The sequence below is a fragment of the Erpetoichthys calabaricus genome, chromosome 1, assembly GCF_900747795.2.
Source record: "Erpetoichthys calabaricus chromosome 1, fErpCal1.3, whole genome shotgun sequence".
In the NCBI taxonomy this organism is placed as follows: domain Eukaryota; kingdom Metazoa; phylum Chordata; class Cladistia; order Polypteriformes; family Polypteridae; genus Erpetoichthys; species Erpetoichthys calabaricus.
The window spans coordinates 188,332,283-188,359,308 of NC_041394.2; the positions used below are offsets into that span (position 1 = coordinate 188,332,283).

A 27,026-nucleotide genomic window follows, 5' to 3' on the forward strand; every position below is an offset into this window, starting at 1 on the left:
CACTGAAAAGGAAAGACGTCACTGGGGGCTATTTTCTCCCCCATCACACTAGATGGCAGCAGCCCCAGATATCCGTACCCAGTGGAAAACAAGCAGAGCTGCCCTGCTGGACTACATTTTCCGGCATGCCCTGGGGTCACTGGGTGCCGCAAGAGGGTGCTGCAGGGAGACAAGCTGCCTATTATAATGGACTTCTGTGCGACCTGGAAATGCTTCCATCGGGCAATCGCTCTGGCACTGGAAGTACTCCCAGGTCTGTAATAAAAGGGGCCACACTCCCTTATCCAGGCGAGTCAGAGCTGGGAGGTAGTGAAGTAACGCTTAAATGAAGAAGGGTAGTGCAATAGGGAGAAGGAAAGTATTGTGGAGAAGAAGACCTGTGTTTGCATGTGTGCTTTAGTTACTTTTGGAGGTAGTTATATAATAAACCCTTCCATTATTTGAACCCGGGACTCTTTGTGTGTTCGTGTTTGGGGGTTTGTGGCTCACTGATGCCCCAGTATCCTTCATAGCATTAAAAGCAGCCCACATTTGCAAAGTATTGATAATCCTTTCCATCTGGTTTTTCCTCATCTTATTTTCTACAAAATGTATTCAAGTAAAAAAAATGAGAACCTAACATAATAACATCCATAAACCTGTTTAATCCAATTCAGTTCAGCTTCAACAGTGTATGGATTCTCTAGCAAAGTTACTCAATGAACAATTTATTACAAAAATGTTTTGTGAATTAGGATGGATTAGACCCTCTCAGTTTTTCAATATTGTAATGATTTATTTAGAAGCAAATAATGATGAACACATTCAGAACTTGCAAATGGTACCAGTGGTTTTTGGCTCCTTTAGTATCACACCTCATTGTTATTTATCTTTTGGCTCAGGAAAAAGAACATGACACTTACATTAAGCACCTGAATGCACATGAAGCAAATAAAAAACAGAAACTGAACTGAATCCTATTGTATAGAGTAAATGCAATGGCAGTAAATGAGTTTTTTTACAGAATTAAAATCATAGTATTATCAATTTTGTAGAGTGCAGGCAGAGAGCTAAGGTGAAAAATCATCTAGATAAAAGAGAAGTTAAAAAAACAAAGGATTGATTTTGAATCAAACAACTGGTTGAGTGAAAGCTTGCAATCACTTTGGCCACCCAGGACCAGGATTAGGCAACCCTGAAATCTGTTATGCATGTGCATCTGAGGACGACCTCGCTAGCTCACTCAAGGTCTGTGATAAGGTGAGAGGGGGTGTTGTCATTAACTGTTTTTCTTATTTTCTCCCTGCAGTTCAGAAACCCCACCCTGCAAGTGCACCTAACCCCGCCTCTTTTAGTTCCCATGATATAAGAAGCCCAGTTGTCCGGAAGGAGGCATCTTTTGAGTCTGAGCAGACCACCAGACGGAGCTCCTAAAGAACCTAAAAGCTCATCAGACAGTTCTTAATTGATAAAAGTTTTCCCTTGTTAGGTTCTTTGCCCACGGGCTACTTACTTTCTTGAATGCTAACCAGTGACAACTTAAGTTCCAGACAAGTAATAAATGGGATGACCTGGCTGGCATCCTAACTATTCTCTGCAGTCACTCTCCTCTCATTCCCATATCTGGTCACAAACATTTTAAAACTGTGACTTACTTAAATGTATAAAACTAATCTGAGGATAAGTATTTCAAACACATACTTAAGCATACTCAGTATGAATGAATGAAAATGTAAATCTAAAATTGATTAAACAAGAATAATAAAATTATTACTAATTTTTGATTCATGATACAATAGATACAAAGATAACGTTAGTATCTGCTGCCACAACCATATTCAGCTTTGCAATGCTCAGAAATTTTATGATTGATTTTAATTAGAAATATAAAATACAAATTAAAAATATATAGAAGTAGATCTATGTGTGTACAATAAAGATCACAAGTAAATTTAAATGCAGTATTAATTCGCAAGCTGGTCATCTGCCTTTTTCTTGAGTCTCTGAATCAGACAAGATTTTGGTTTGAGGTTTTCTTGCTCCAATAGCAGACATCTAAAAGAGAAAATATATTATTATTATAGGAAAAAGATATAACATGAGATTCTTCAGTATTATAACATTCAAACTGACTGCTCAACTAATTAAACTTTTGTTTTGTTAGAACATTTTCTTCTTCAGATATAGAACTATTTTTGTAATATTCTCAAAGAATCGTTTTATAATATTCAGTGTAATTTTTGTTGTCCTTAATAAGTTGCCCATATATAAACTGAGTGCTCCAAGGTTTAAGGAAATCCTTATTGTTGTTATGTTTAAACTGGTTTTTATTTCATTATAAATGAATGCACTAAGGATGCTTCATTAATTTAATATAATTGTTCTCTTTACAGTTCTGCCATACAGTTGTATGGTCCTGAAATGACTTACTAACACATTCACCATTTGTTTGGAGCTTTTTTATATTTACCCCATGTCAGTATGAGTTATGCATTTTTTCACACTTCAGGTTAGGCTAATTGGTGATTGTAACCTGTCCAGTTAACAACTGGATGTACACACCAAAAGACTGGTGTCAGATGCTGCTGGGTGGAATGTGGGAGTTGTAAAAACTTGTCTGCAAACAGCATAATGCTGGCACTTCAATCTGGGTCGCAAGCCACAATTTTAGCTCAAACACTAGCTATGAGAATACACTGTAATATCCCCAACACAACCACATTTTCTATTTATGGCTTGTCATATTTCATTAGAACAAAATGCTTCAGCATAGCACTACAGTCTACTGTATTATGGTGCATTAAAGTCTACCTGAAGTTTTTCTGAAGTACATTCTAAGCTTTGCCACTTTTACTAACCAGTTACTTAATGCAAGGTTTGAAAATGTGCTCTTACAGAGCTGGGAAACATGTAGAAAAGAAGGCAGTAACATCTGTCTGTGTAGCAACTTTTAGTTGGAACAGCATTGTAGGTAACAATAACTACAAAAAAAGAATCAAGCAACATTTGTAGAAGCATATATAGGTGTTTAGCAAAAGTAAAATAAAATAAAGAAAATATAGTACTGCAGTCTTCGATGTTCACTGAATCTTGGGCCTACTTGAATTTTTATCATTGTTTAACTGGATTCTTTTTCTTTTTCATTTTGGCCCCAAATTATTTTATGTCTAAACATTCTGGATATCAGTGTGTTTTAAATGTATTACTTTAAGGCTTATAATTAAGTAAGTATGCACCAATTTAATAAAGAAAGTCCACCAACTGGCTGCATGGACCATTTAAACCATCCAGAATAGATGAGACACAAATCAAACATTTTAATATCGTTTTTTATTGTGCCTTGTAATCCTGTGAGCTTTGCTTAATCTTGCATTACACTTTACATGTCCCTGTTTATATAATTGCACAAAAAAGTTTATTTTATTAAACAAAACTTTGGATAAAGAGGTACTATTAAATCAATTTCAAATTCATCATTTTATCTCCATGCAGCTATTTAGATAACATAAAATCAAGTACAGTAAACTGATTTTTCTACAGGAAAGACTCTTCAAACAAGGAAAAAGTAATTTCCCAAGGGCACACGTTATTTTACAATCATTTATTCATTTTCTGTTTTAATCCTGTTAATTTAAATCCTCAGAATTTTTCCTGTTGTATGTTTAATGTTGCTAAGTCACTTGCTGTTCGATTCCCAATAATACAATGCTAAAAATAGTTTTAAAACCATGATTGTGTTTACACATTTCATATCTGCCCATTCTTTAGACTAAAAAAATCACCTTATCAATTATTTTGTACTATTTAGGAATACATTAGTGACATGTATTAGTGAAGATTAATAGGATTAGTATAGTGCTTTGGAAGAGTTAATGCTTCAGACTGTAGACAAAAAAATTAAATCATTAAAATTAAATTATTATTGAACCAATAGAATTCATGACCCTTAATATTTAGTGCATGGCCATCTGAATCTGTTGTTCACAAACTGTGGTCTGCAAGGTGACAGTCATTGTGTCTGAGTAAAGTACCATTAAAATGTCTTGAAGAGTTTATTATGTACTTGCATGATTTAAAAACTTAAATGTGCCTACTATTCTGTCACATAAAACCTTAATATCAAACTACCTTATTTGTCATTGCAATTTATTTTTAATTAATTTATAAGTACGGTATTTTTCTTGCACTCACCATTTAAATTGTGTGATAAGTACTGAGATTTAAAACAGGAAGGTCATTCGAATTTGACAGTTCAGCATTTATTTTATTTCAACATATTTCTTGTTTTATCAAAATGATACTGCTTCTTCTAATTCCTGCTTCCCCTTCTTACTCTATCTTTGTCTCTCCTTCCCTCTCCAAAAATCATAATGACCCACAATCAAGTTGTAGCTTCTCCTTTCAGATCCTTCAAGATAATATCACAGGGTGCCTGACCCCTAAAATATATCATTTCACTCCTGCAGACAGACAGTACATCTCAACTTAAAATTGTATTGGTCTGCCTAGTATTATAGTATTTTTCACCTTTATATTTTGCATTAATCTACTGCAGTTTTGCCATAGTAAAAGTTAACACAGTAGTGCCAATTCCGGTCTGAATATAAATTTTTAAAACACCTACAGTGGCATCTCATCTGTCAGTTCACTTATCTACTGTGATTTGATTTATTCCCCTCCTTTAACCGTCACCTTATCGTGGTGGAGGGGTTTGCGTGTCCCAATGATCCTAGGAGCTCTGTTGTCCGGGGCTTTATGCCCCTGGTAGGGCCACCCAAGGCAAACTGGTCCTAGGTGAGGGATGAGACAAAGAGCGGTTAAACAAACCTCCTATGAAGAAAAACAATTTTGGACAGCGTTTTCCCTTGCCCGGACGCGGGTCACCGGGGCCCCACTCTGGAGCCAGGCCTGGAGGTGGGGCTCGATGGCGAGCGCCTGGTGGCCGGGCCTGCACCCATGGGGCTCGGCCGGGCACAGCCCGAAGAGGCAACGTGGGTCCCCCTTCCCATGGGCTCACCACCTATGGGAGGGGCCAAGGAGGTCGGGTGCAGTGTGAGTTGGGTGGTGGCCGAAGGCGGGGACCTTGGCGGTCCGATCCTCGGCTACAGAAACTGGCTCTTGGGACGTGGAATGTCACCTCTCTGAAGGGGAAGGAGCCTGAGCTAGTGCGCGAAGTTGAGAGGTTCCGGCTAGATATAGTCGGACTCACCTCGACGCACAGCTTGGACTCTGGAACCAATCTCCTTGAGAGGGGCTGGACTCTCTACCACTCTGGAGTTGCCCCCGGTGAGAGGCGCCGAGCAGGTGTGGGTATACTTATTGCCCCCCAACTTGGAGCCTGTACATTGGGGTTTACCCCGGTGGACGAGAGGGTAGCCTCCCTTCGCCTTCGGGTGGGGGGACGGGTCCTAACTGTTGTTTGTGCGTATACACTGAACAGCAGTTCGGAGTACCCACCCTTTTTGGAGTCCCTGGAGGGGGTGCTAGAGGGCATACCTTCTGGGGACTCCCTCGTTCTGCTGGGAGACTTCAATGCTCACGTGGGCAATGACAGTGAGACCTGGAAGGGCGTGATTGGGAGGAATGGCCCCCTGATCTGAACCCGAGCGGTGTTTTGTTATTGGACTTCTGTGCTCGTCACGGATTGTCCATAACGAACACCATGTTCAAGCATAGGGGTGTTCATATGTGCACTTGGCACCAGGACACCCTAGGCCTCAGTTCGATGATCGACTTTGTGGTCGTGTCGTCGGACTTGCAGCCACATGTCTTGGACACTCGGGTGAAGAGAGGGGCGGAGCTGTCAACTGATCACCACCTGGTGGTGAGTTGGCTTCGATGGTGGGGGAGGATGCCGGTCAGGCGTGGTAGGCCCAAATGTGTTGTGAGGGTCTGCTGGGAACGTCTGGCAGAGCCCCCTGTCAGAAGTAGCTTCAACTCCCACCTCCGGCAGAACTTCGACCACATCCCGAGGGAGGTGGGGGACATTGAGTCCGAATGGGCCATGTTCCGTGCCTCTATTGTTGAGGCAGCTGACCGGAGCTGTGGCCGTAAGGTGGTCGGTGCCTGTCATGGCGGCAATCCCCGAACCCGCTGGTGGACACCGGCGGTGAAGGATGCCGTCAAGCTGAAGAAGGAGTCCTACAGGACCCTTTTGTCCTGTGGGACCCCGGAGGCAGCTGATAGGTACCGGCAGGCCAAGCGGAATGCGGCTTTGGTGGTTGCTGAGGCAAAAACTCGGGCGTGGGAGGAGTTTGGGGAGGCCATGGAGAATGACTTTCGGACGGCTTCGAGGAGATTCTGGTCCACCATCCGGCGTCTCAGGAAGGGGAAGCAGTGCAGTGTCAACACTGTATATGGTGGGGATGGTGCGCTGCTGACCTCGACTCGGGATGTTGTGGGTCGGTGGGGGGAATACTTCAAAGACCTCCTCAATCCCATTAACATGCCTTCCAATGAGGAAGCAGAGCCTGGGGACTCAGAGGTGGACTCCCCCATCTCTGGGACTGAGGTCACCGAGGTGGTCAAAAAACTCCTTGGTGGTAGGGCCCCGGGGGTGGATGAGATACGCCCGGAGTTCCTCAAGGCTCTGGATGTTGTAGGACTGTCTTGGCTGACACGCCTCTGCAACATCGCATGGACATCAGGGACAGTGCCTCTGGATTGGCAGACCGGGGTGGTGGTCCCCCTCTTTAAGAAGGGGGATCGGAGGGTGTGTTCCAACTACAGAGGGATCACACTCCTCAGCCTCCCTGGAAAAGTCTATTCAGGGGTCCTGGAGAGGAGGGTCCGTCGGATAGTCGAGCCTCGGATTCAGGAGGAACAGTGTGGTTTTCGTCCTGGTCGCGGAACAGTGGACCAGCTCTATACCCTTAGCAGGGTCCTGGAGGGTGCATGGGAGTTTGCCCAACCAGTCTACATGTGTTTTGTGGACTTAGAAAAGGCATTCGACCGTGTCCCTCGGGGAATCCTGTGGGGGGTACTCCGAGAGTATGGGGTACCGGCCCCCATGATAAGGGCTGTTCAGTCCCTGTACGATCGGTGCCAGAGCTTGGTCCGCATTGCCGGCAGTAAGTCGAACCCGTTTCCAGTGAGAGTTGGACTCCGCCAGGGCTGCCCTTTGTCACCGATTCTGTTCATATCTTTTATGGACAGAATTTCTAGGCGCAGCCAGGGTGTTGAGGGGGTCCAGTTTGGTGGGCTCAGGATTGGGTCACTGCTTTTTGCAGATGATGTTGTCCTGTTTGCTTCATCAGGCCGTGATCTTCAGCTCTCTCTGGATCGGTTCGCAGCCGAGTGTGAAGCGGCTGGGATGAGAATCAGCACCTCCAAATCCGAGACCATGGTCCTCAGCCGGAAAAGGGTGGAGTGCCCTCTCAGGGTTGGTAGCGAGATCCTGCCCCAAGTGGAGGAGTTCAAGTATCTCGGGGTCTTGTTCACGAGTGAGGGAAGAATGGAGCGTGAGATCGACAGGCAGATCGGTGCGGCATCCGCAGTAATGCGGGCATTGCATCGGTCTGTCGTGGTGAAAAAGGAGCTGAGCCACAAGGCGAAGCTCTCAATTTACCAGTCGATCTATGTTCCTACCCTCACCTATGGTCATGAGCTATGGGTAGTGACCGAAAGAACGAAATCGCGAATACAAGCGGCTGAAATGAGTTTCCTCCGCAGGGTGTCTGGGCTTTCCCTTAAAGATAGGGTGAGAAGCTCAGTCATCGGGGAGGGGCTCAGAGTAGAGCCGCTGCTCCTCCGCATCGAGAGGAGTCAGATGAGGTGGCTCGGGCATCTGATCAGGATGCCTCCTGGACGCCTCCCTGGTGAGGTGTTCCGGGCACGTCCAACCGGGAGGAGGCCCCGGGGAAGACCCAGGACACGCTGGAGGGACTATGTCTCTCGACTGGCCTGGGAACGCCTTGGGATTCTCCCGGAAGAGCTAGAAGAAGTGGCCGGGGAGAGGGAAGTCTGGGCATCTCTGCTCAAGCTGCTGCCCCCGCGACCCGACCTCGGATAAGCGGGAGACAATGGATGGATGGATGGATGGATTTGATTTATTATACTAACAGTTGTACATTACTGATATAAACAGTGTTTTGGTTAATGCTACAGTAATAATTAATTTGTAACTAAACAAAACTGAGTCCGAGCATTAAGATGTGAAACTGTGAGACCAAATAAAACTTGTGGTTTAGTTCTCTGATACTTTGGTTTTATTTATGTATTTGTAATAGGCTGCTGCCCAAGGTCAGCACCCCTAATTATCTAATAACACACACACACACTTTCCCCCATTGCGACTGGGAATGTCCCTGAAATGGCAAATATTGAGTAATCCAGTGTTTTTGTGGTTGATAGCTAGTTTTATTTCAGCTTCTTTCTTTTCAGCTCTGGTACTTTTCATGTGCAATAAGTGTCCCCACACCAACACGTCATGCTTGCAATCTTTTTTCCATCTTCTCCAGCCCATCACTCCACAGGGCTTCCTTTTAAATGTAGCTTGATTTTAGCTTGGGAAGCCTATACTGGTAAAAGCAACCTTTTAATTGTACATGACAGGTTATGCATTTCACTTGTACTGCATCAGAACTCCAGTCTCTCTGCCATTACACTATATTTAATGTTGAGGGGTTATTAAGGATCACTGCCTGAAATCTAGAACTTTGAAATGGAAATTTAGCGATATTGAATTTAAATTTTTTTTTCACATACATACATTTTGCAAAACAAATTTATAATTGTACAGACATCAGAATGGCTGTTGTCTACAGGTGGTCGCAAAACACTTCAAGATCCATCCATCCATCCATTTTCCAACCTGCTGAATCCGAACACAGGGTCACGAGGGTCTGCTGGAGCCAATCCCAGCCAACTCAGGGCACAAGGCAGGAACCAATCCCGGGCAGGGTGCCAACCCACCGCAGGACACACACAAACACACACTAGGGCCAATTTAGAATTGCCAATCCACCTAACCTGCATGTGTTTGGACTGTGGGAGGAAACCGGAGCGCCCGGAGGAAACCCACGCAGACACAGGGAGAACATGCAAACTCCATACAGGGAGGACCCGGGTAGCGAACCCAGGTCCCCAGGTCTCCCAACTGTGAGGCAGCAGCGCTACCCACTGCACCACCGTGCCACCCCTACTTCAAGATCCAGTAACCTAATTTACTGTGAATGTCAATGGCTCTGCACCATTTGCCAGAAAGGAGGAGTGAGAATAGCAACTATTTAAAAAGGTTGAGGTCTTTAATTATAGTGTTTGCCTTTCTAAGACAGCAGGTATTATACTGTATACAGTCTGAACAGAAGATAGAGCAATTTTCAGGTTAGGGGCCCTGCTCAAGGTTTCAATTGAGTAGGATCTCTTCTGGCAGTAACAAGATTTAAACCAGCAATCTTCCAGATACCAGTGCAGATCCTTAGCCTCAGATCCACCCCTCCACCCAGAGCATGAAGAGGTATCGGTAAGCCTTTTGTCACAAGAGCTGAAATGTGTTGTGTTCACTTCAGTTTATCAGTGATAGTTAATCTAAGAAGATTATGTCTCAACTGCGTCCTCTCCAATGTAGATGGGAGTGTGGTCTGACTTCTGCTTCCTGAAGTCAATGACAAGCTCTGGCTAACAGTTTTATTGGGCTCTTTCTATCAGTTAACATTTTTATATCTTCTTGCTCTTCATTTGTCTACCATATGGACATCTATCTGTAAACAGTGGTGACTTATCAATTCAGAATGTTAGGAGGGTTTATCATCCATAAATAAAATGAAAGTAATGCTGTATATAAAAAAGCATTTAAAACAAACTTTAATAACAGCTATTTTACAAAGTAAAAATAACCTTGTGCAAGTATTTTTAGGCAAAAAAAAAATTGTGAAGAAGATTATGTAACATGCAAGATAATATAAGATATTACATTTTTGCTACTTTTAGCTTATGATGTTACTAATTTACCCAAGGCCAGCAATGTGTCTTAGTAACCATGGCACTAGGCTTTAAAGCACCAGCTTGTTGGTTAAGTCTCACTCACTTAGTCATCAAATGACTTTCTGTAAGTTACTAAACTTAATTTTACACTTACATATACTGTTCTACCCAGCTTCCTCTGAAAATGTAATAAAATGTATGTTACATGCATAAAACAAATACAATGCAGAAGTGATTCCTTATGACTTCCTCATCACTGTAGTAAAATATGCATTCTTTTATTATTCTTGCAGCAAAGAAAATTCATAGAAGAGTAATAATAATTATTCCAATAGTTCAATAATAATATTGAAATGTTATACTGCATACAGGATGCATAATGTACAACTTGGTTGATGAGAGACAAATGAGGGTCTTGAAGCACAAATGCCGTCCTCCTCCCTGATCAACAGATCCCTAAGATGTCTTCACCCCGCTCTCTTTGTCTCAAGAGACTTTTGTTACTCCAGCTCAAGCACAGATCTCGTCATACATAGGCAGTTTGTCCACTTATTATTTGCTCTAGACAAAAATTGAATATGACCTTTTTTGTTCTTCATAAAATGACCACTCAGAAAACAGGGAACCGATAATTGATATTTTAAACCATTATAGCTATTGAGCAGCAAATATAAAAATCTTGTTCTTTTTCAACACACTTAAATATTTAAAAATTCATTATTATTATTGTGGTCAACATAAACACCGGAAATGGGTGTTGCTTCGTTATATAATCATTGCTAATTCTTTTGAAGTTAAACTCATGTTTAACTTCATGTTGTGTCATGTTGTGTTCTAGAGATATTGCAGTTAAAATGTGTAGAGTTCCATTGGCAACTTTTACTGAGATTGTTAAAAATTTTAAAATTGTATTAGCCTATTTTCAGTTAGACTATACCAGAAATAATTGTGAAGTTTTGAAGAAATAGGTGTGGTTTACATGTGATTCTCGAACAGGCAGACAGACATTCAACTTTACAGACATTTAACTTTAGCTTGGGTTTCTAGAAACTATTGAAATTGTCAGAAGAAAAATTTAAATGTAGAGATGTCAGGTAATTGAAAGGAACTACTCTGGGCATGTCTCTCCTAGGTGGATTCGTTTTGCCGGCATACTCGCATCGCTTGTGCATTAGCGGCGGGAGGAAAAATAAAAGGGATAACGTTTTGCCAATGTTAGCGGCTAAGCGACTTTGTCTTTCTTCTAAGGTTTCATTTTGCTGACATGCTCGCCTCACTTGTGTATTAGTGGCTAAGTTTTCTGTTTCCTCAGAGGTGGAGCCCTTACCCCGACTCCACCTCTCACTTCCAGGCCGGACAGACACACACACTTCCCCGCATAGATGTTCACATATAAGATGTATAATACTAAGAATGGGTAAAAGACATAAGATACATAGAAAGTAAATAAACAAGGTGCCATTCTTTCTGAGAAATTACAAAAAGGCACACTACTGACCTTCTGTTGCCATCTAGAAGATATTTAGTGCTATTAATTTAGTAAAGTTGTAGTTGATAATGGCAACTTTTAGTGAGGTTGTCTCAGTTTTTATTTTTTTTTAAGTGTTTATGCATAGAAAATCAGAAATTTTATTAGCTTACTGTATATTCATAGAATATACAGAATTAACTGCAAAGTTTTGTAGAATTAGGTGTGGTGGTTTTTGTGTACATTATACATAGATATAAACTTACTGTACTTTTGTAATAACAAAGTACTTTGACATGCTATATATAGTATGAAGGTGCCACATAAAATTAGATTAGTTAACATGCTACGACATTTTAATTGATTCTCCACCATGACCCCAAATTGAAATAAACAGGTTAAGAGCTTGTGTGCATGGATTTTCAACAGGACATCTCTAATTTGGCTGTTTGGAGCCAATAAAGTCATTACCTGGGCATAAATGCATTAACTAAATTCTGATACTGGCACAATATTCTACAGAATATCACTCCTGTCATCTGTGACTTTCTAAAGCACCTATTGGCAAAACAAAATGACCTAGTATCTAGGGAATGTACTTGTGTGTTATTTGTGTTATGTAAATGCCTTAGGCACCCCATATATCAGAGAGATGATAAAAACTCATTTAGATATTACAAGTGCCACGAATGTGCGTTGGAGGAACACCTTACGGGCTCATGAAAAGTATGTCGTACCATCCCAAGACAAACTGGGCACTGTCACTAACTGTGTCATCTCCCTTTTCCTCCGTAGGTCTGGGAAGATGCCCTGTGAGTGCAACTGACTCCACCCCTTCTGATCGAAGTGCTATAAAGCCTGGGCTCCCCGGAAGAGAGCACCTGTTGTTGGACTGAGCTGTCTCTAGGGCAGGGCAGGGCCCCATCCTGATCAAGAAGACTTGCCGAAATAATGGCTATCATTTGCCTACTCGGACTATTTTAATTTCTTTTGAACCTCAGAAAGGAATTTGAGGCATTGTGCACTGTTTTTGTTTCAATTTACTACAATTTAACAGGACAACCCAGCTGGCATTCCAGCTTTTCCTAACACTGGGCTATGTTACTTCCTGACTCAGTAACACCAGACAGAAACAAGGTTTTGTTTATTGCATACTTCGTAGATTCTACTTTGTTTTTCCATGTATACAAGCTTCACTACTGTATTTACTTTTCTAAATTTTATTGTTTTGATTGATTGGTTTACTTGGCATTACTTTTGAATTCAGGGATCCATTTCAGCAAACTTTTCAACAAATTCAAGTTTCATCCATTCATCTTGTCATACATCATCTATACCTGCTTTGTTCAATTAAGAATTGTGGGAGCCAAACAATATTCTGACAGCTCTAGATGCAAAGTAGGAAGAAAAACCTGGACAGGGTGTCAGTCTACTATGGACCACACTCATGCAAATCTTTGGGATTTGGAAGAAAAAGCTAGACAGACAAAGGGAAAAACATATACATTTTACACAGACACTAAGCAGGCCTGCAATTACCCTGGTTCTGTGAGGCAACAGAACAAAACATCTTAATATTGAATTGGCACTGCTTATATACAGTAGACACTGCCATTAATGAAAAGTTAAATATCATATGATCTCATCATCTCAATGGTAGGCATGCTGGAAGTGATGGGCATAATAAATCTTTGTTACACAGAAGAACACACATAAAAGCACAGGGAACAATTCCCTTACATTGGGAATTAGTAAAAATAACTTACCTTGCAAGCTTTTTATGTGACTTATTGTCCGATTTCATGGCTGCATGGATTAAGTACTGATTCAAGACATCTCTCTGAGTAAAAAGGAAGCATATTTTAAAAGAAAAACATAAACATCCATTTTTTATTACAAAAGACATTGTGATGTCCAATGTAAATGGGAATACTGATTAACATCCTGTTTCTTCATTGCCACAGTAAGATAGCAAAATTATAGTAGAATACACAATAATACACTAAATGAAATTTACCTTACATTTAGTCATTTTATTTCACTCAATAATTAACCAATTAGGGTAGTAACAAGTTAGATAACAACAGTGCCTGTTAATATTTGTCACATGTTGCAAGAAATACTCTTATTATCCCTTTGTTTCAGTATAAGACAGAAAGATTTAAAAGTGCATACTATGCACTGCCAGAATAATCATTAGACCTAAGCAACTTTAGAATTAGAACAAGAATTTATAAAATGAACTGAATATACAGATGGCATTAAATGTGCTAAAATGGCAAACACTTTATTAATGTGAGAATAACTTGTCCATCTATTGCAAGGAAAACAAACATTTATTTACATGTGGAATATGGCTGTTTGACTTCTTTAGATTCTTCACAGCATGCTCTTAATAATATGATAGTTTAGCCCTTCATACTTTGTATCAGTTGCTGGTCAAGTTTTCAAAGATTCTGAGGCCTGTGTTAAAGGTGCAGAACAATCTTTGCATATGAAAACTCTGTGACATGTATGCTGTTTATTTTTACTGTGATAGTACTAAAAAAAATCCTGATGGTTGTGAAGCCAATTTCTCAGTCTCAAGAAAAAGAATTACTCTTAGAGCATATTACATGGAGTTTTGTAGTGTGCAAATTACTCTGTATTTGATTCCCTGTTTGAATGACTACTGTAGTTTTGTTCTTGCACCTATTATCAGTTAATGACATAGGCATTGTTAGAAATATTCAATTTGTATGTGAAGTATGATACAATAATAATAATACACAAAAAATAAATTGAACACTAGAATGAACTGAACAATGCTAGGAGGGAGTAGACAAACTATAGCTCTGTATACAGATGAACATTATAAGAACCCAATCTCATGGCGTGAACTAGAAAAGGAATTTGTTTTGTCTTTTAAAATTATTCTTCCTGTTCCCATTTGGACCATAAAAATCAATAATTGACTTGAATTAATTTCACTGTAATATACTAAGTACTTGTATAATACTGTATGGGGGGGGGGGGGCATTGTACAAAATGTATAGTAATATATTAGGTGGAGTTTTCATTTTTTTAATTACCTGTGCATTACTTCCTCCAATCAAAACTATCTGGTAACGAATAGGATGCAGTAGCTCCACTGCCTTGCTGTAATTACCACTTTCGTATTCAATCACAGCTTTACACAGGGGGATTCCTAATTCTTTCCCCAGGGTATAATTGTGGTTTTCTCCTGGCGATCTAGAAAATAAATGATAAAAAAAAAAAACACATGCAAAACCTTTGCATTTATGGTAAAAATGGATTCAGATACTATATGCTTAACTAAACTTAAATATTGTGTGATAACTATAAAAAAATGAACACATTCTCCAGGAAGTTTAAGCACCGATTTTCCAGTTTGATTGACAGTGTTACCTATAGTGTAAATCACAAGGCTGCTGGTTTAATCCACAATTTTGGCACTCTCTACAACCCTTAGGATCTGCTTGTGCTCCAAATGTAAAATCTGTATCTTTATAAACACTGTAAAGTGAACAGTGCTCAAACTTCTTTATATCATTTTTCTGGAATTATATGAAAAATATTTTGAGATGAATTCACCATAAATGTACTATTTAAGCCATTTTTTCTAGTTTTGCCAAAAAAGTTGCATTTTAATATCATTTGCTGATATATTACAAAATCATAAGATATTAAACTAATTCCCTTAAATAATGTTTGAGAAACTTGGACTATTCAGCAAATTTATAAATTGGCATTTTAAAAACAGAAAAAAATCAGGTTTATTAAAAAACAAAATATGATTATGATATGATCATGAGGGAATTGTTGTTTTTAAAAGCCATTTGATTCACTTGTTTCTGTATTCAGTTTGTCTGTATATAAATATTTTTCTAAAAAACATGAATATGTCTTCAGTGAACTGTTTCCTTTTTGTACATTTTTGTTTATTATTTCGCCTCTCTCTAGTTCATGTTTTCCATTTGTTTTTTAGTTTATCGCAAAACATTAATCTGAATATACATTCCAATATACTGGTTCTATACTGCAATTAAAAGGGTAAAATAATATATTTATAGCAGTCTCTACAGTTGTGAACAGAGAATGAACTACCACCCTAAAAATATTATCCTTGCAACCCTACATCCAGTTATCATCAGCTTCTGCTATTTCCTGAGGTGAGCTCCCATAAAACTGTTTAATGGTCAGCACTTGGCAACATTTGTCTGCCTCATTTATATCAAGTTCCATACACATGACAAATTTATTTTCTTTCTGTTTAAAATCTGTTTCAAAATCCTACTTATCTGTCCAAAAAGAACCGCTGCAATAGTTAAACTTTAATTTCTGCATCCAAGTAAAATAAGAGGAAGGTAATTTTAATTTACTTCACACATTCTTCTAAAGTGTTCATCAAAAGAGTTGCTGATTCATCATCTTTCCCTCTTAGTGCAGCAAGGAGGAAGTGAAAGTCATTGAACAGCAGAACGTGGTCTTCAACATGTTTTTTAGTGAGGCGTGACACATCTTTCCAGCGGTCTGCCACTTCCACACCTGAAAGCAAACAGAAAATTTGAGAGGCAGATGCTACCTGCTGAATTAATTTATTAAATTCTAAAGAATGTATCGGGTAGGACAGAACAACCAAGCCATATTGTTGTTGAGTATATTGGAATATGTTTAACTTTATATGTGGATATTGTTTAAAAACTTTACACTGTATGATCTTAAAATTTTATATGAATGTTCTTTTGTGTGTTGTTCTTTCTAGAATATATAGTACATCTAGAACCTTGTAGACACATAGAAAGAAAATAAACAAACAGATATATGGTGCCAGCAAAAGTGAAACATAAATAGCTGAAATGAGGGAGGGATTTCACCAGTTAATTACTGTGGGACTGCATCAACACAAAAGCTCAATTCAGCCCACACCAGTCACACAATGCCTCCTTATCTCTAACTGTACAAATGAAAGTTGTCTTGGCATGTGCATTGATATATATTGCACTGTATAAATCTGCAGACACCACAGCCAACTGTGAAAGACTCATAATAAAAATGTGCCAGATTATTAAGTCACAAAGTAAAATATTCACTACATTAAATAGCCCAGTGTCTAAGATTGGTAACTCTATCCTTGGACATGTGATTATATAACAGGAAATTACTTGGCCTTGCTAAATTAGGTTATAAGTATATATTGCTGAGCAAAGTGCTTGCTTTAGCATAACATATTTTTAGAATAGTGAAAAATCCCTTATGTTTCTTGAAAAAAGGGAACTAATGCCAGATGTATTTGCAGAGTAATGACCACACACAAACCTCCATGTTCCAGTCTTTTCAAACCGTTTATCTGAAAAATCAGCTCAAAACAATTTATCTCAAAAAAGTGTTCTTTATACTTGTACTTGTTACATGGAAATCTTACTTTATTTTTCTAATAAAATATTTCAAATAAAATATTCAGTCACCACTGCAGGAGCTACTTTGTCCAAAACCTACTTTAGTACAACTAATTTTACATGAACACTTGTCCAAACAGTGGATAACAAAAAAACTATAAAAGTGATACCAAGAATTATGCCACCTTGCTTTATGAGAAATACACTGAAGTGAACTCTGGGACGAAACAAAATGCAATACAAAAAATAATTCATCCCTGAGCAGTGTCTCGATCAGGGTTGAATTCCCCAAAATGATGAATCTTAAGAGATTTAACAAGCAACTTTAGGACGTACACCCCTAAAGTTGCTTACAGAAAAGGATCTTAAGTCAACTGAAAAATGAGTAGCTGACAACAATTTAATTAAAAGGTGTTTATGAAGTAAACCTGACATCATAGTTTAATAACAAATTAAGGAAACACATGTAAATATGTGCAAAATTTGACACCTATTGTTCCTAAGACAAACACAAAAGAAATGAAGTACTCTATAAAAGAAAACCACAGTTTTCATAAGAGCTTTTTTTTCTTTCATTTTGACAAGAGAGTGTTATTATTTACTAAGTCATATGCCAACCTTTCTAAAAGCAGGAAGAAATAAAGGTGGGATAAGTCAGAAAAGAGAAAATTTTACAACCTAGTCAAGCTACTGATGTGCAAAAGATGAAGAACAGCAGAATTACAGCTCATTGGAGAGAGTGAGAGAGGGCCAAGACTACAATCAGGTGGAAGATAACAGCTTTGCCCCATTCACCAGAGGAGATATAGGCAGAATAACTCAAATACTATGAAATGTAAATAAAGTCTTTCAATCAGACATCAATGAAAACAAATGAATAATTATACTAAAATGGTAACGATTATATACTGGCCAGTCTGACATACACCATCTGCTCTAAGATCAGGAATTCAGACATTTCTAACATCTATCCTTTCTTCCTCATCTTTCTTTCTTTCTAACAGCAATGTTATGCAGCATTACACACATAACTATAATAATAATAATAATAATAATAATAATGCATTTTATTTATAGGGCACTTTACATTAGCAGTAAATCTCAAAGTACAACATAAACAGTTTAAACAAAGGCAAAGCAAGATATAAATAGAGATAAAATAACAATAATTATAGAATTGTTGTTAATAAGCTTTCCTAAATAGAAAAGTCTTTAGCTGTTTTTTAAAAAAGCCCACAATCTGCTGTGTTCTTAGGCTTTCTGGTAGGGCATTCCAGTGCCGTGGAGCAGCGGCTGCAAAGGCTCGGTCACCCATTGTATGAAGTTTGGTCACGGGGGGGCGAAGGCGGTAGGTATTTGCAAAACGGAGGTTTCTTGTAGTGGATTTTAGTATAAGGAGTTCTTTAAGATATTGTGGAGCATTTCCATGTATACACTTGTGAGTAAACAGAGATTGTATTCGATGTGGAGATGGATAGGGAGCCAATGAAGTGACAGAAGGATTGGTGAAATGGGTTCATATTTCTGCACCCTCATCAGGATTCTTGCAGCACTATTTTGAATTTGTTGTAGCTTTTGAAGGCTCTTGTTGGGTATCCTGATGAGGAGTGCATTACAATAGTCCAGTCTGGATGAGACAAAGGCATGAACCAGCTTTTCAGCATCACAGAGGGAGAGTTAGGGACAGAGTTTGGCTATGTTTCGGAGATGAAGGAATGCAGTTTTACAAAGGTGATGGATATGTGTATCAAATGACAGATGGGAGTCTAACTTGACACCCAAATTTGTAACAGAAGTGGAGAGGGTAATGGTACGGTCAGAAAAGGAAATACAATTTACAGAGGAACGAAGTTGATGGGGGGTGCCAATTAAAAAAGCTTCAGCTTTGGTGCTGTTCAGCTTGAGGAAGTTCTTGGACATCCAGGCCTCAATCTCATCCAAGCATGAGGAAAAAGTTGATGTAGATAGATAGATAGATAGATAGATAGATAGATAGATAGATAGATAGATAGATAGATAGATAGATAGATAGATAGATAGATAGATAGATAGATAGATAGATAGATAGATAGATAGATAGATAGATACTTTATTAATCCCAAGGGGAAATTCACATTTCCTTCACATGGAGGTGTAAGAGAAGTCGAATCCAGTCTCACATAGAGCTGCGTATCATTGGCACAGCAATGGAATGAAACTCCATGCTTGCGAACGGTGTGACCCAGGGGTAGCATATAGATATTAAAGAGGGTCAGCCCAAGGACTGATCCCTGTGGGACCCCACAGGTGACAGTGTGGGTATGAGATTTAGCATCCCCCAAGGCCACATACTCAGCCCTGTCTGTAATATAGGACTCGAACCAGTCCAAAGCAATGCTAGAAACTCCAATTGTATAGTGAAGATGATGAAGGAGAATATTATGATCTATTGTATCAAATGCAGCTGTAAGGTCCAGGAGGATAAGGAGTGATGGAGAGCCCTGATCAGCAGCCATCAGGAGGTCATTGATGACTCTGACCAGGGCAGTCTCTGTACTGTGAGAAGTTCGGAAACCAGATTGACATTTTTCAAACAGATTGAATTTTTTGAGGTGATCCTGAAGCTAAATCAAAACAACCTTTTCCAAAACCTTAGACAAAAATGGAAGGTTGGAGCTCAGACAATAGTTTGCTATCACTTCAGGATCCAAAGAGGATTTTTTTAACTATCACAGTACAATGCCAATGAAGTAAAAGTCTGACGACACCAGATGATTTGGGAAGTTAGAAGTGAATTTTTCTTACACGTATATTATGTTCCACCAAGCTGCATTGTATTGGTTTTTGGCTACTGTCTGCGAGGTTAATTACAAGTGTCGACAGATATGCATCAAAATTATACTGTTTAGTCAAGAAAGCTGTTATATTGTCATTGTTACAACCTCTGTCTGTTACTAAAGTTGGAGAAAAAAGTAGCCAATGTATTTGAATTGAAATGCTGTGCGTTTCAATTGATGACAGGTTTGTTAACCAATAAATGAGAGGAAGAGGCATTTAAACATTTAAACTACAAATGTAAACAAATAAAAGGTATGTCAGAATTTCAATGGAGTGCCAAACAATAAGGTTCAACGAAACAGCAGGGCATACAGTGCTCACCAAGGTATTGTACAAAGTTCCGATTGTGATTATGTTTTGTGATGGTCTTTATATAAATTGTTACTACGGCAGTGGGGGATGAGATAGCAGGCTGCTTGTGCTGATCGACACATATGAAAAACATAAGACACTAATGGAGAGGTGCAAAGGAATTTAAGGTGGCCTGGGATTACGAGTTTTTTCGTAGGCTTCAGGGATTCTAGTGTTAATAACAAGCCCAATGCTTAAAAGTAATATACTTTTTTTGTTTCTTCAACATATTTATTGAAGGTCAATAGGCTGAGTGTAACTGTATAATATATTTTTAAAGCATTTTGTTTTTGGTTTGTTGTTTTCAAAATATGAGGGTTGTCTGGTGAAATCTCACTAAAAAGAATAATTTATCAAAATTTAATTGCTTAACTAAAAATTTAACATAAACCTAATATTGCTTCATTAATGAATATGTTTTGACAGGAAATAATTTATAGGTTAAGTCAATTTCTACCTTCCATCTCCATTCTGCAGAGAAATGAGGAAGAATCTGTATAATCCAATATGGCACCAAAAGAGAGGCAACCAGGGTATATCTGCAAGAATATACATCTTACATTAAAATACAAGCTTGTGTCTGAATAGCTACTGGAATCATCCATCTTTGAGAATTTGTAACCATCCATAATATACATTTTGCTTCCAACTCCAATAAGATACAAAAGACCAAAATTAATTCTTTTTGTTTTAAACAACAGATAAAAACAAACAGCAATTGCAAATGTCCATTGTGTTTAGGTTTATAGTTACACAAATCAGTGAAAAAATATTGTTCATGCACATCGTTATTACAATACACATAGAAATTGCAAATAAATATTTAGCAAAGCCTTAATGACCCAGTTAAAATATTGGAAAGTAACTGACAACCTACAGACAAAGTGAATTTATGACAAAAAACAAAAATGGAACTCTAGACCAGCTGCATACAGCTCAAAAAAAGAGTGCCAAGCTGCTGGGTGTTTCATCACTAAACATACATGTGGAGAAAGAAAGGGAAGTGCCATGCTAGTTAATTTCCCTTTATTGTCTCTGCTCATTGTTGTGGCTTAACTTGCTGACTGCTTTTTCACACAGTAAACAAGGAGGTGAAGTCTTTTTTTAAACCTTGGTAAATGATAGCACTGCAATACCAAGGGGTATTCTGAGCAGAAAATTCAGGCAATTATTTTGAATGACAGTGTGCATTTTTAATGTGTTTCAGTTTTGGGTAAATGTGTCTGCTTAGTAAATTATTAATTTGTGTAATGATCATGCAGGTGAGTGCATGGAAAGTAAAACCTGGAGATAATAACTAAGCAGTGCCTTCTAGAACAGAGGGAAATTTACACAGGTAGGAGCAGTATATATGATGCTACTGCGGGAATGAGACCAACATCAGGAGGCAGCATTTCCTATTTGTGTGCTAGGTGTCCTAAAAGGGCAACAGGCAGGAGCATCAGCATTCATCAAAGATAAATCAGTGCAATCCAGGAGAGACATGACACATGGTCACTTGAGGGAATACATGGGATTGCACTGTCCATCTTATGGTGCAAGTGGCTGACAAGCAGCCTGGTGGACCAAGGCATTTAAGACCAAAAGAAGACTCAGGGACGGAGGGAATCAGGAGCTGCTAGGCAGAGCAGCAGCCTCAATTCTACTGTTGCTGACTTAAGTCCCTGTTGTAATTATAGGGCCATCACTAAGTATTTAGAGTGGGAGGAATTTGGGGGCGGGGGGCGTCATGGTGGCGCAATGGGTAGCGCTGCTGCCTCTCAGTTAGGAGACCTGGGTTCATTTCCTGGGTCCTCCCTACGTGGAGTTTGCATGTTCTCCCCGTGTCTGCATGGGTTTCGTCCGGGTACTCCGGTTTCCTCCCACAGTCCAAGGACATGCAGGTTAGGTGGACTGGTGATTCTAAATTGTCCCTAGTGCATGCTTGGTGTGTGTGTGTGTGTGTGTGTGTGTACGCCCTGTGGTAGGCTGGCGCCGTGCCCGGGGTTTGTTTCCTGCCTTGTGCCCTGTGTTGGCTGGGATTGGCTCCAGCAGACCCCCCGTGATCCTGTAGTTAGGATATGGCGGGTTGGATAATGGATGGATGGACTTTTCGGGCAAGTGCTTCACTAGAAAGAGGATGAGAAGCTAGGATTAAAAGGTAGTATGTCAGGAAGTTTTACTGAAAAGGGAGTTCACTGTATAATTATTATTTTTCTGCTAATAAAGCTACTACTAATTCTAGGCAAACATTATATTTTAGATTAATTAATTTAATGAATTTAGAGATTTTTTTTTTCAACACACTTCAAAATCAATGTAACTATACTGATCATTTACAATGTTTTCAGGTAAACCAGTTAAAGAAGGATCTAAGTAGTCAACAGAAATGAATATGATTATATTTAACAGTGCTTTTTTAAGGTGCTACAAAGGGTAATTCATCAACTAATGTAATACTCACCTTATCATCATAGATTTTCAAGGCAGCTTCATAATCACCCTGCAACAAAATGAAAAACGAATGGTGCTTGTTGATTAGCTAAGCAAGCTAAAACATTTCACAAACTCTATTGTTGGTCAAATACAGAATATGCTTTTCTTTCTTTTCTACATTAAACATTTAAGCTATAAATGCACACAATGAAAACGATGGTCAGGATTTCGATGGAGTGCCAAGTAACAACGCTAATTAGAAAACACAAAATTGTTTTATATCTTTAATTTCATTTTATTTGCACTTTGGGTTATGCTGTTCACATTTTGATGAAATTATTGTCTTTGAATTTTTAACTGAAAGATTTGTGAAGGGACTATTTTGACTAAACGTATGTCCTTACACAGTATGTTCAAGCTTCTGCCAGCAAAAAATAATAATAATAATAATAATAATTCATTACATTTATATAGTGCTTTTCTCAGTACTCAAATAATAACTTTTTGGGCTGAAGTTCTCTATTTTATAATGGAATATAAGCAAAGGACAAGCACTGTATAAAATTTGAAAAGAACAGAAGTCAAACACACAGCTCAAAAGGTTATGACAGTTATAGCTTTGCATGGGCTTCCTCCCTTAGTTTCCTTTCCTTCTTTGTGTTGATACTGTTGTTCTTTGAGAATTATTCTGTGAGTTTTATTGCTAAATGCATTTTTGTTAATTTCTTTATTTTTCTTTATTTTTTATACTGTTATTTTTTTTTCTTTTTAAACTTTAGTTCTGACAATGCTGATTATGACATGCACTACTGTTTCTACTGCTGCTTGTATGTTTGAAGATAAAAAGCATTAAAATTCAAGCTAAATGCTACTACAGTGTAGATTTTCAATTAGTTTGTCCTTAGTTCCCTGTTTTAAGGAGTGTGGTGGTGTTTTAGGGCTAGCATTAGGCTGGGAGGTAAAAGAATCTATTTTTCAGGGTGCATGTGTGACTGCGAACAATGCTAATCCCAGTTTTTTATATAATTATAGAATCCTGACAAGGTTATGTTCCCATTCACAACCATATTTGTAGATTCTTACAGGCACAGAGCTACTTGTAAAGATCAGGTATGGACTGCCCATCAAGAGGCTATCTCTCTGTCCTCCACTACAAGCAACCTCTAGACATTGTCCTCCAATAACCAGAACCATTATCACATTAACCACAAGAGGCATAATGCTAAAATCTTAACTAAAAATGTATTGTTAAAGCCTCTTAACCTAATGACTACAGACCTGTGGCACTTACGTCTCACATTGTGAAGACCATTGAGAGACTGGTCCTGGACTAAGACCAGTCTGCAGTACACCTTATAGGACAAAGATTGGAGTGGAGAATGCAATTATCTGTCTGCTCCACAAGGCTTATTCTCACCTGGACAGAGCTGGCAGCACTGTGAGGATGTTTTTTGATTTCTCCAGTACCTTCAATACCATCCCACTGTCCCTGTTAAGTGGTAAACTCAGAGAGTTTCAGGTGGATGAGCCAATGGTGCACTGGATAATGGACTATTTGGTGGACAGACAGCAGTTTGAAAGACTCGAGGATTGTATTTCTAACATGGATGTGAACAACAATGGAGCACCACATGGAACAGTCCTGTCTCCTTTCCTCTTCACTCTGTACACCACAGACTATAAATATAACATCAGGTCATGTCACTTGCAGAAATTCTCAGATGATTCTGCACTTATGGGGTGTTTTGAAAGTATAGGAGTCAGGTGGAGAACTTTGTTTCTTGGTGCAAAGATAAATGTCTTTATCTTAACATCAGCAAAAACACAGCACTAAACAGCCTCTTTGTCTGGTTATTATTCAGGTAGTGGATATAGAGGTGGTCCACTCCTACAAGTACTTAGGGGTATACATCAATGACACACTGGACTAATCTCCTAACACAGAAGAACTGTGTAAGAAAGGGCAGAGCAGGTTCTTTTTTCCTTAGGAGAGGACATTCCTTTAACGTGGGTATTGACATTCTTTGTATCTTCTACAATTCTGTGATGGCCAGTGCGATTTCCTGCATTGTAGTGTGCTGGGCTCGTAGCATCACTTCAACTAAAATTTTACTTGCATGCCTAAACAACATATAACATGTCACCACTCTCCAGTGCCATGATAAATAAGACTGTATTAAAATGTACAGTATGCTCTGCTTCAGTGCTGGAAACTATTTTGTGTCTGGGACTGCCTTGGATAGACTCTACCACCCAGTAATCTTCCAACAGAATTAGCTTTTTCCACAACTTCATGGAAATTTCCTCTATTTTGGGTATAAAGTAGTTAAATACTATTACTTAACCATCTTAGAAGACTTATTTAATATGCACCATACCTTATCAATTAAGTACAGTGCCCAATGCCAGTAATTGTGACAAGCGATTACATCACAGTTCTGTAAAAAAAAAAAAAAGTAGGTAAACAATACAATTAAGCAGAAATATGTCCTAATAAACTTCTTTAAGAGAAGCAGCACATCTGCATTTTAACTTTCAATAGTTTGATATTGAGAGGTACTATGTAAGATAGTTTGCATAATATAGTGAATTAGGGAAGCTCATTTATACCATCTTAAAATGCTGTTATCACGACTTCATGACAATCATTTTACAAAAAAATGGCTTTAAATGTTTCTGCAAACGGATGTATGAAAGGATTTGAAAATATTTTTGTTGCATAACCTTTGGAAAATAAACTAAATATTTTCTATTATGCTGAAAGTCAGAAAAGTGACCATATACTAAAAATACAGTACTTCACCACTTTCACAGATTAGCCATTGATTGTAACTGCTTGACGTAACAGGAGGAAGTAGGTAAATAGCATTAATCACCAAATGGCATCACTACAGATCTGTAAGTTGATAGCAAAATAAATAAATACATTTATTTCCCCTTAAGACTTACTTTTTATAGCAGACCAACTAAAGCCATAGACTTTATATGCTTCAATCGCTTAAATGTTGTGTTGTGAATTTCCACCTCATTCATATAAACAGGATACCGACAAAAGAATGGAACCTTAACGAGTGACTATATTTAAAAGACATAGCTTTGACAAAATGCCTTTAACTAAACGTATTTGTGAATGAGAGTAAGTCTTTCTTTGAGAAAATAAAAACACCATAAACATGCAGAATTTTTAAACAAAAAAATGTGCCTTTTTAAACAAAACATATACAGTACTCCCATTATATGAAAATGCTATAAATAATACCGTGGCACCTAATATGAATAGTTGTAAATGCATGCATTTTGTTTCATATTAAATAAAAATGATGGATTTTGTCTTCAGCACACTATTTTATGCTTATGAGCAAGCAGAAATATATAGACAAAGTTACCTATAGAAGAAATCAAGGTGCGTGTTATTAACTTCTCAAAGTTCTTCTCCAAGACTGGAGAAAATACAACTGGCATATAGTCATAGAAAAGTGACAATGATTAACTTCCATAAATGTAGTACAGCATATATGTAAACCATAAACATTAGGTGGGACACACAACCTGTAAGTATTCAGCACCACAAAAAATGAAAGGGTCTCATTCTTTCTTCTGCATGTTTTTCGCTGGTCTGACAGGAACCTTAATTTTAATAATCACAACATAACTATTCTGAGAGTGTTGCATACTATCACATTCTGTTTGTAAAATTTGCAATGAAACCAGTTCAGAATATCAGCAAATGTATTATTTATACTGAAAGATTGTTATGCGCTTCATCCTAAGCCTTTTAGAAATCACCTACATATAAATACTTATCTCCCTTCTCATTCTGTACTTAAAGTCTCATAATAATAACTCAGAAGTCTTTCATCTTATTTCCTTACTACATCCATGTAAACATTAACAAATACGGTATTGTTCTCATTAACAGACCTTTTTCATTTTTGCAGGCCCGTCATAGTGATATTGCATTCATAAATATGTTGTTTCAGATCATTTGCACTACTAAAGGCATTAAAAAACACTTTCTAATCTGTATTTTCAAATGAAAGCATTTATATTTTCTATGTTTCATGCTAGAAACTCCCTAATAACAGGTCTTACCTCTTTCTTAAAAATGGGGTAATAAATAATGGATTTTACTATATGGTTTCATTTTCCAAGGTTTGTATGTATTTGGGACAGAATCACTATTTCATAGTGGGCCCCTGACATTTGGTAGGTGACGAGAAAGAGCACAAATGTTAAAATGCTTCAAGTGTTCACACTATCCTGCTTTGGGTCAGTGGTATTATACACTATAACTGTGATCTCTCTCTCTCTTATATATATAATGCAAAGTTGTACTTAAAGGGCAGTTGGTACATGCTGAGAAAGGACATTTTAGTATATCAATAGTTAGGGGAAAAAAAACAATAGAAAGACTAAATAACCTAAAAATCTTAAAAACACTTTGACTAATTTGATTCCAATGTGGTGACATCGTAGGAAAAAGAAAATTAGCTGCTCTGTTATTTTTATTTGTCAATATTTATCAATAATACTGTAACTCTGCAGTGAGTGGGCTATTTTAAGGCACCTTGTCTTTTTTCCCCTAAGCACAGACAAGCATGGCTGCCAGCTGAACACTGCCAACACAATAGCTCCACACACCAGTAGCATAGACGGTCAAGTGAAAAAATGGA

The 27,026-nt window shown here is 38.4% G+C and overlaps 1 protein-coding gene across 2 annotated transcripts in view; it reads right to left on the reverse strand.

Annotated features, from left to right (window-relative positions):
- Window positions 1-750: 750 nt before the first annotated feature.
- Window positions 751-27,026, reverse strand: part of LOC114658174 (tetratricopeptide repeat protein 38-like) — a 50,544-nt gene continuing 24,268 nt past the window's right edge. For both annotated transcript variants that reach the window (XM_028810262.2, XM_028810271.2), the window contains 7 exons: window positions 24,732-24,791; window positions 22,382-22,420; window positions 20,396-20,477; window positions 15,754-15,919; window positions 14,443-14,602; window positions 13,138-13,211; window positions 751-2,034 (listed from right to left, as the gene is read on the reverse strand). In XM_028810262.2, coding sequence (XP_028666095.1) covers window positions 1,944-2,034; window positions 13,138-13,211; window positions 14,443-14,602; window positions 15,754-15,919; window positions 20,396-20,477; window positions 22,382-22,420; window positions 24,732-24,791 — 672 coding nt within the window. In that variant the 3' untranslated portion in view covers window positions 751-1,943. The remainder of the gene's footprint in view (window positions 2,035-13,137; window positions 13,212-14,442; window positions 14,603-15,753; window positions 15,920-20,395; window positions 20,478-22,381; window positions 22,421-24,731; window positions 24,792-27,026) is intronic.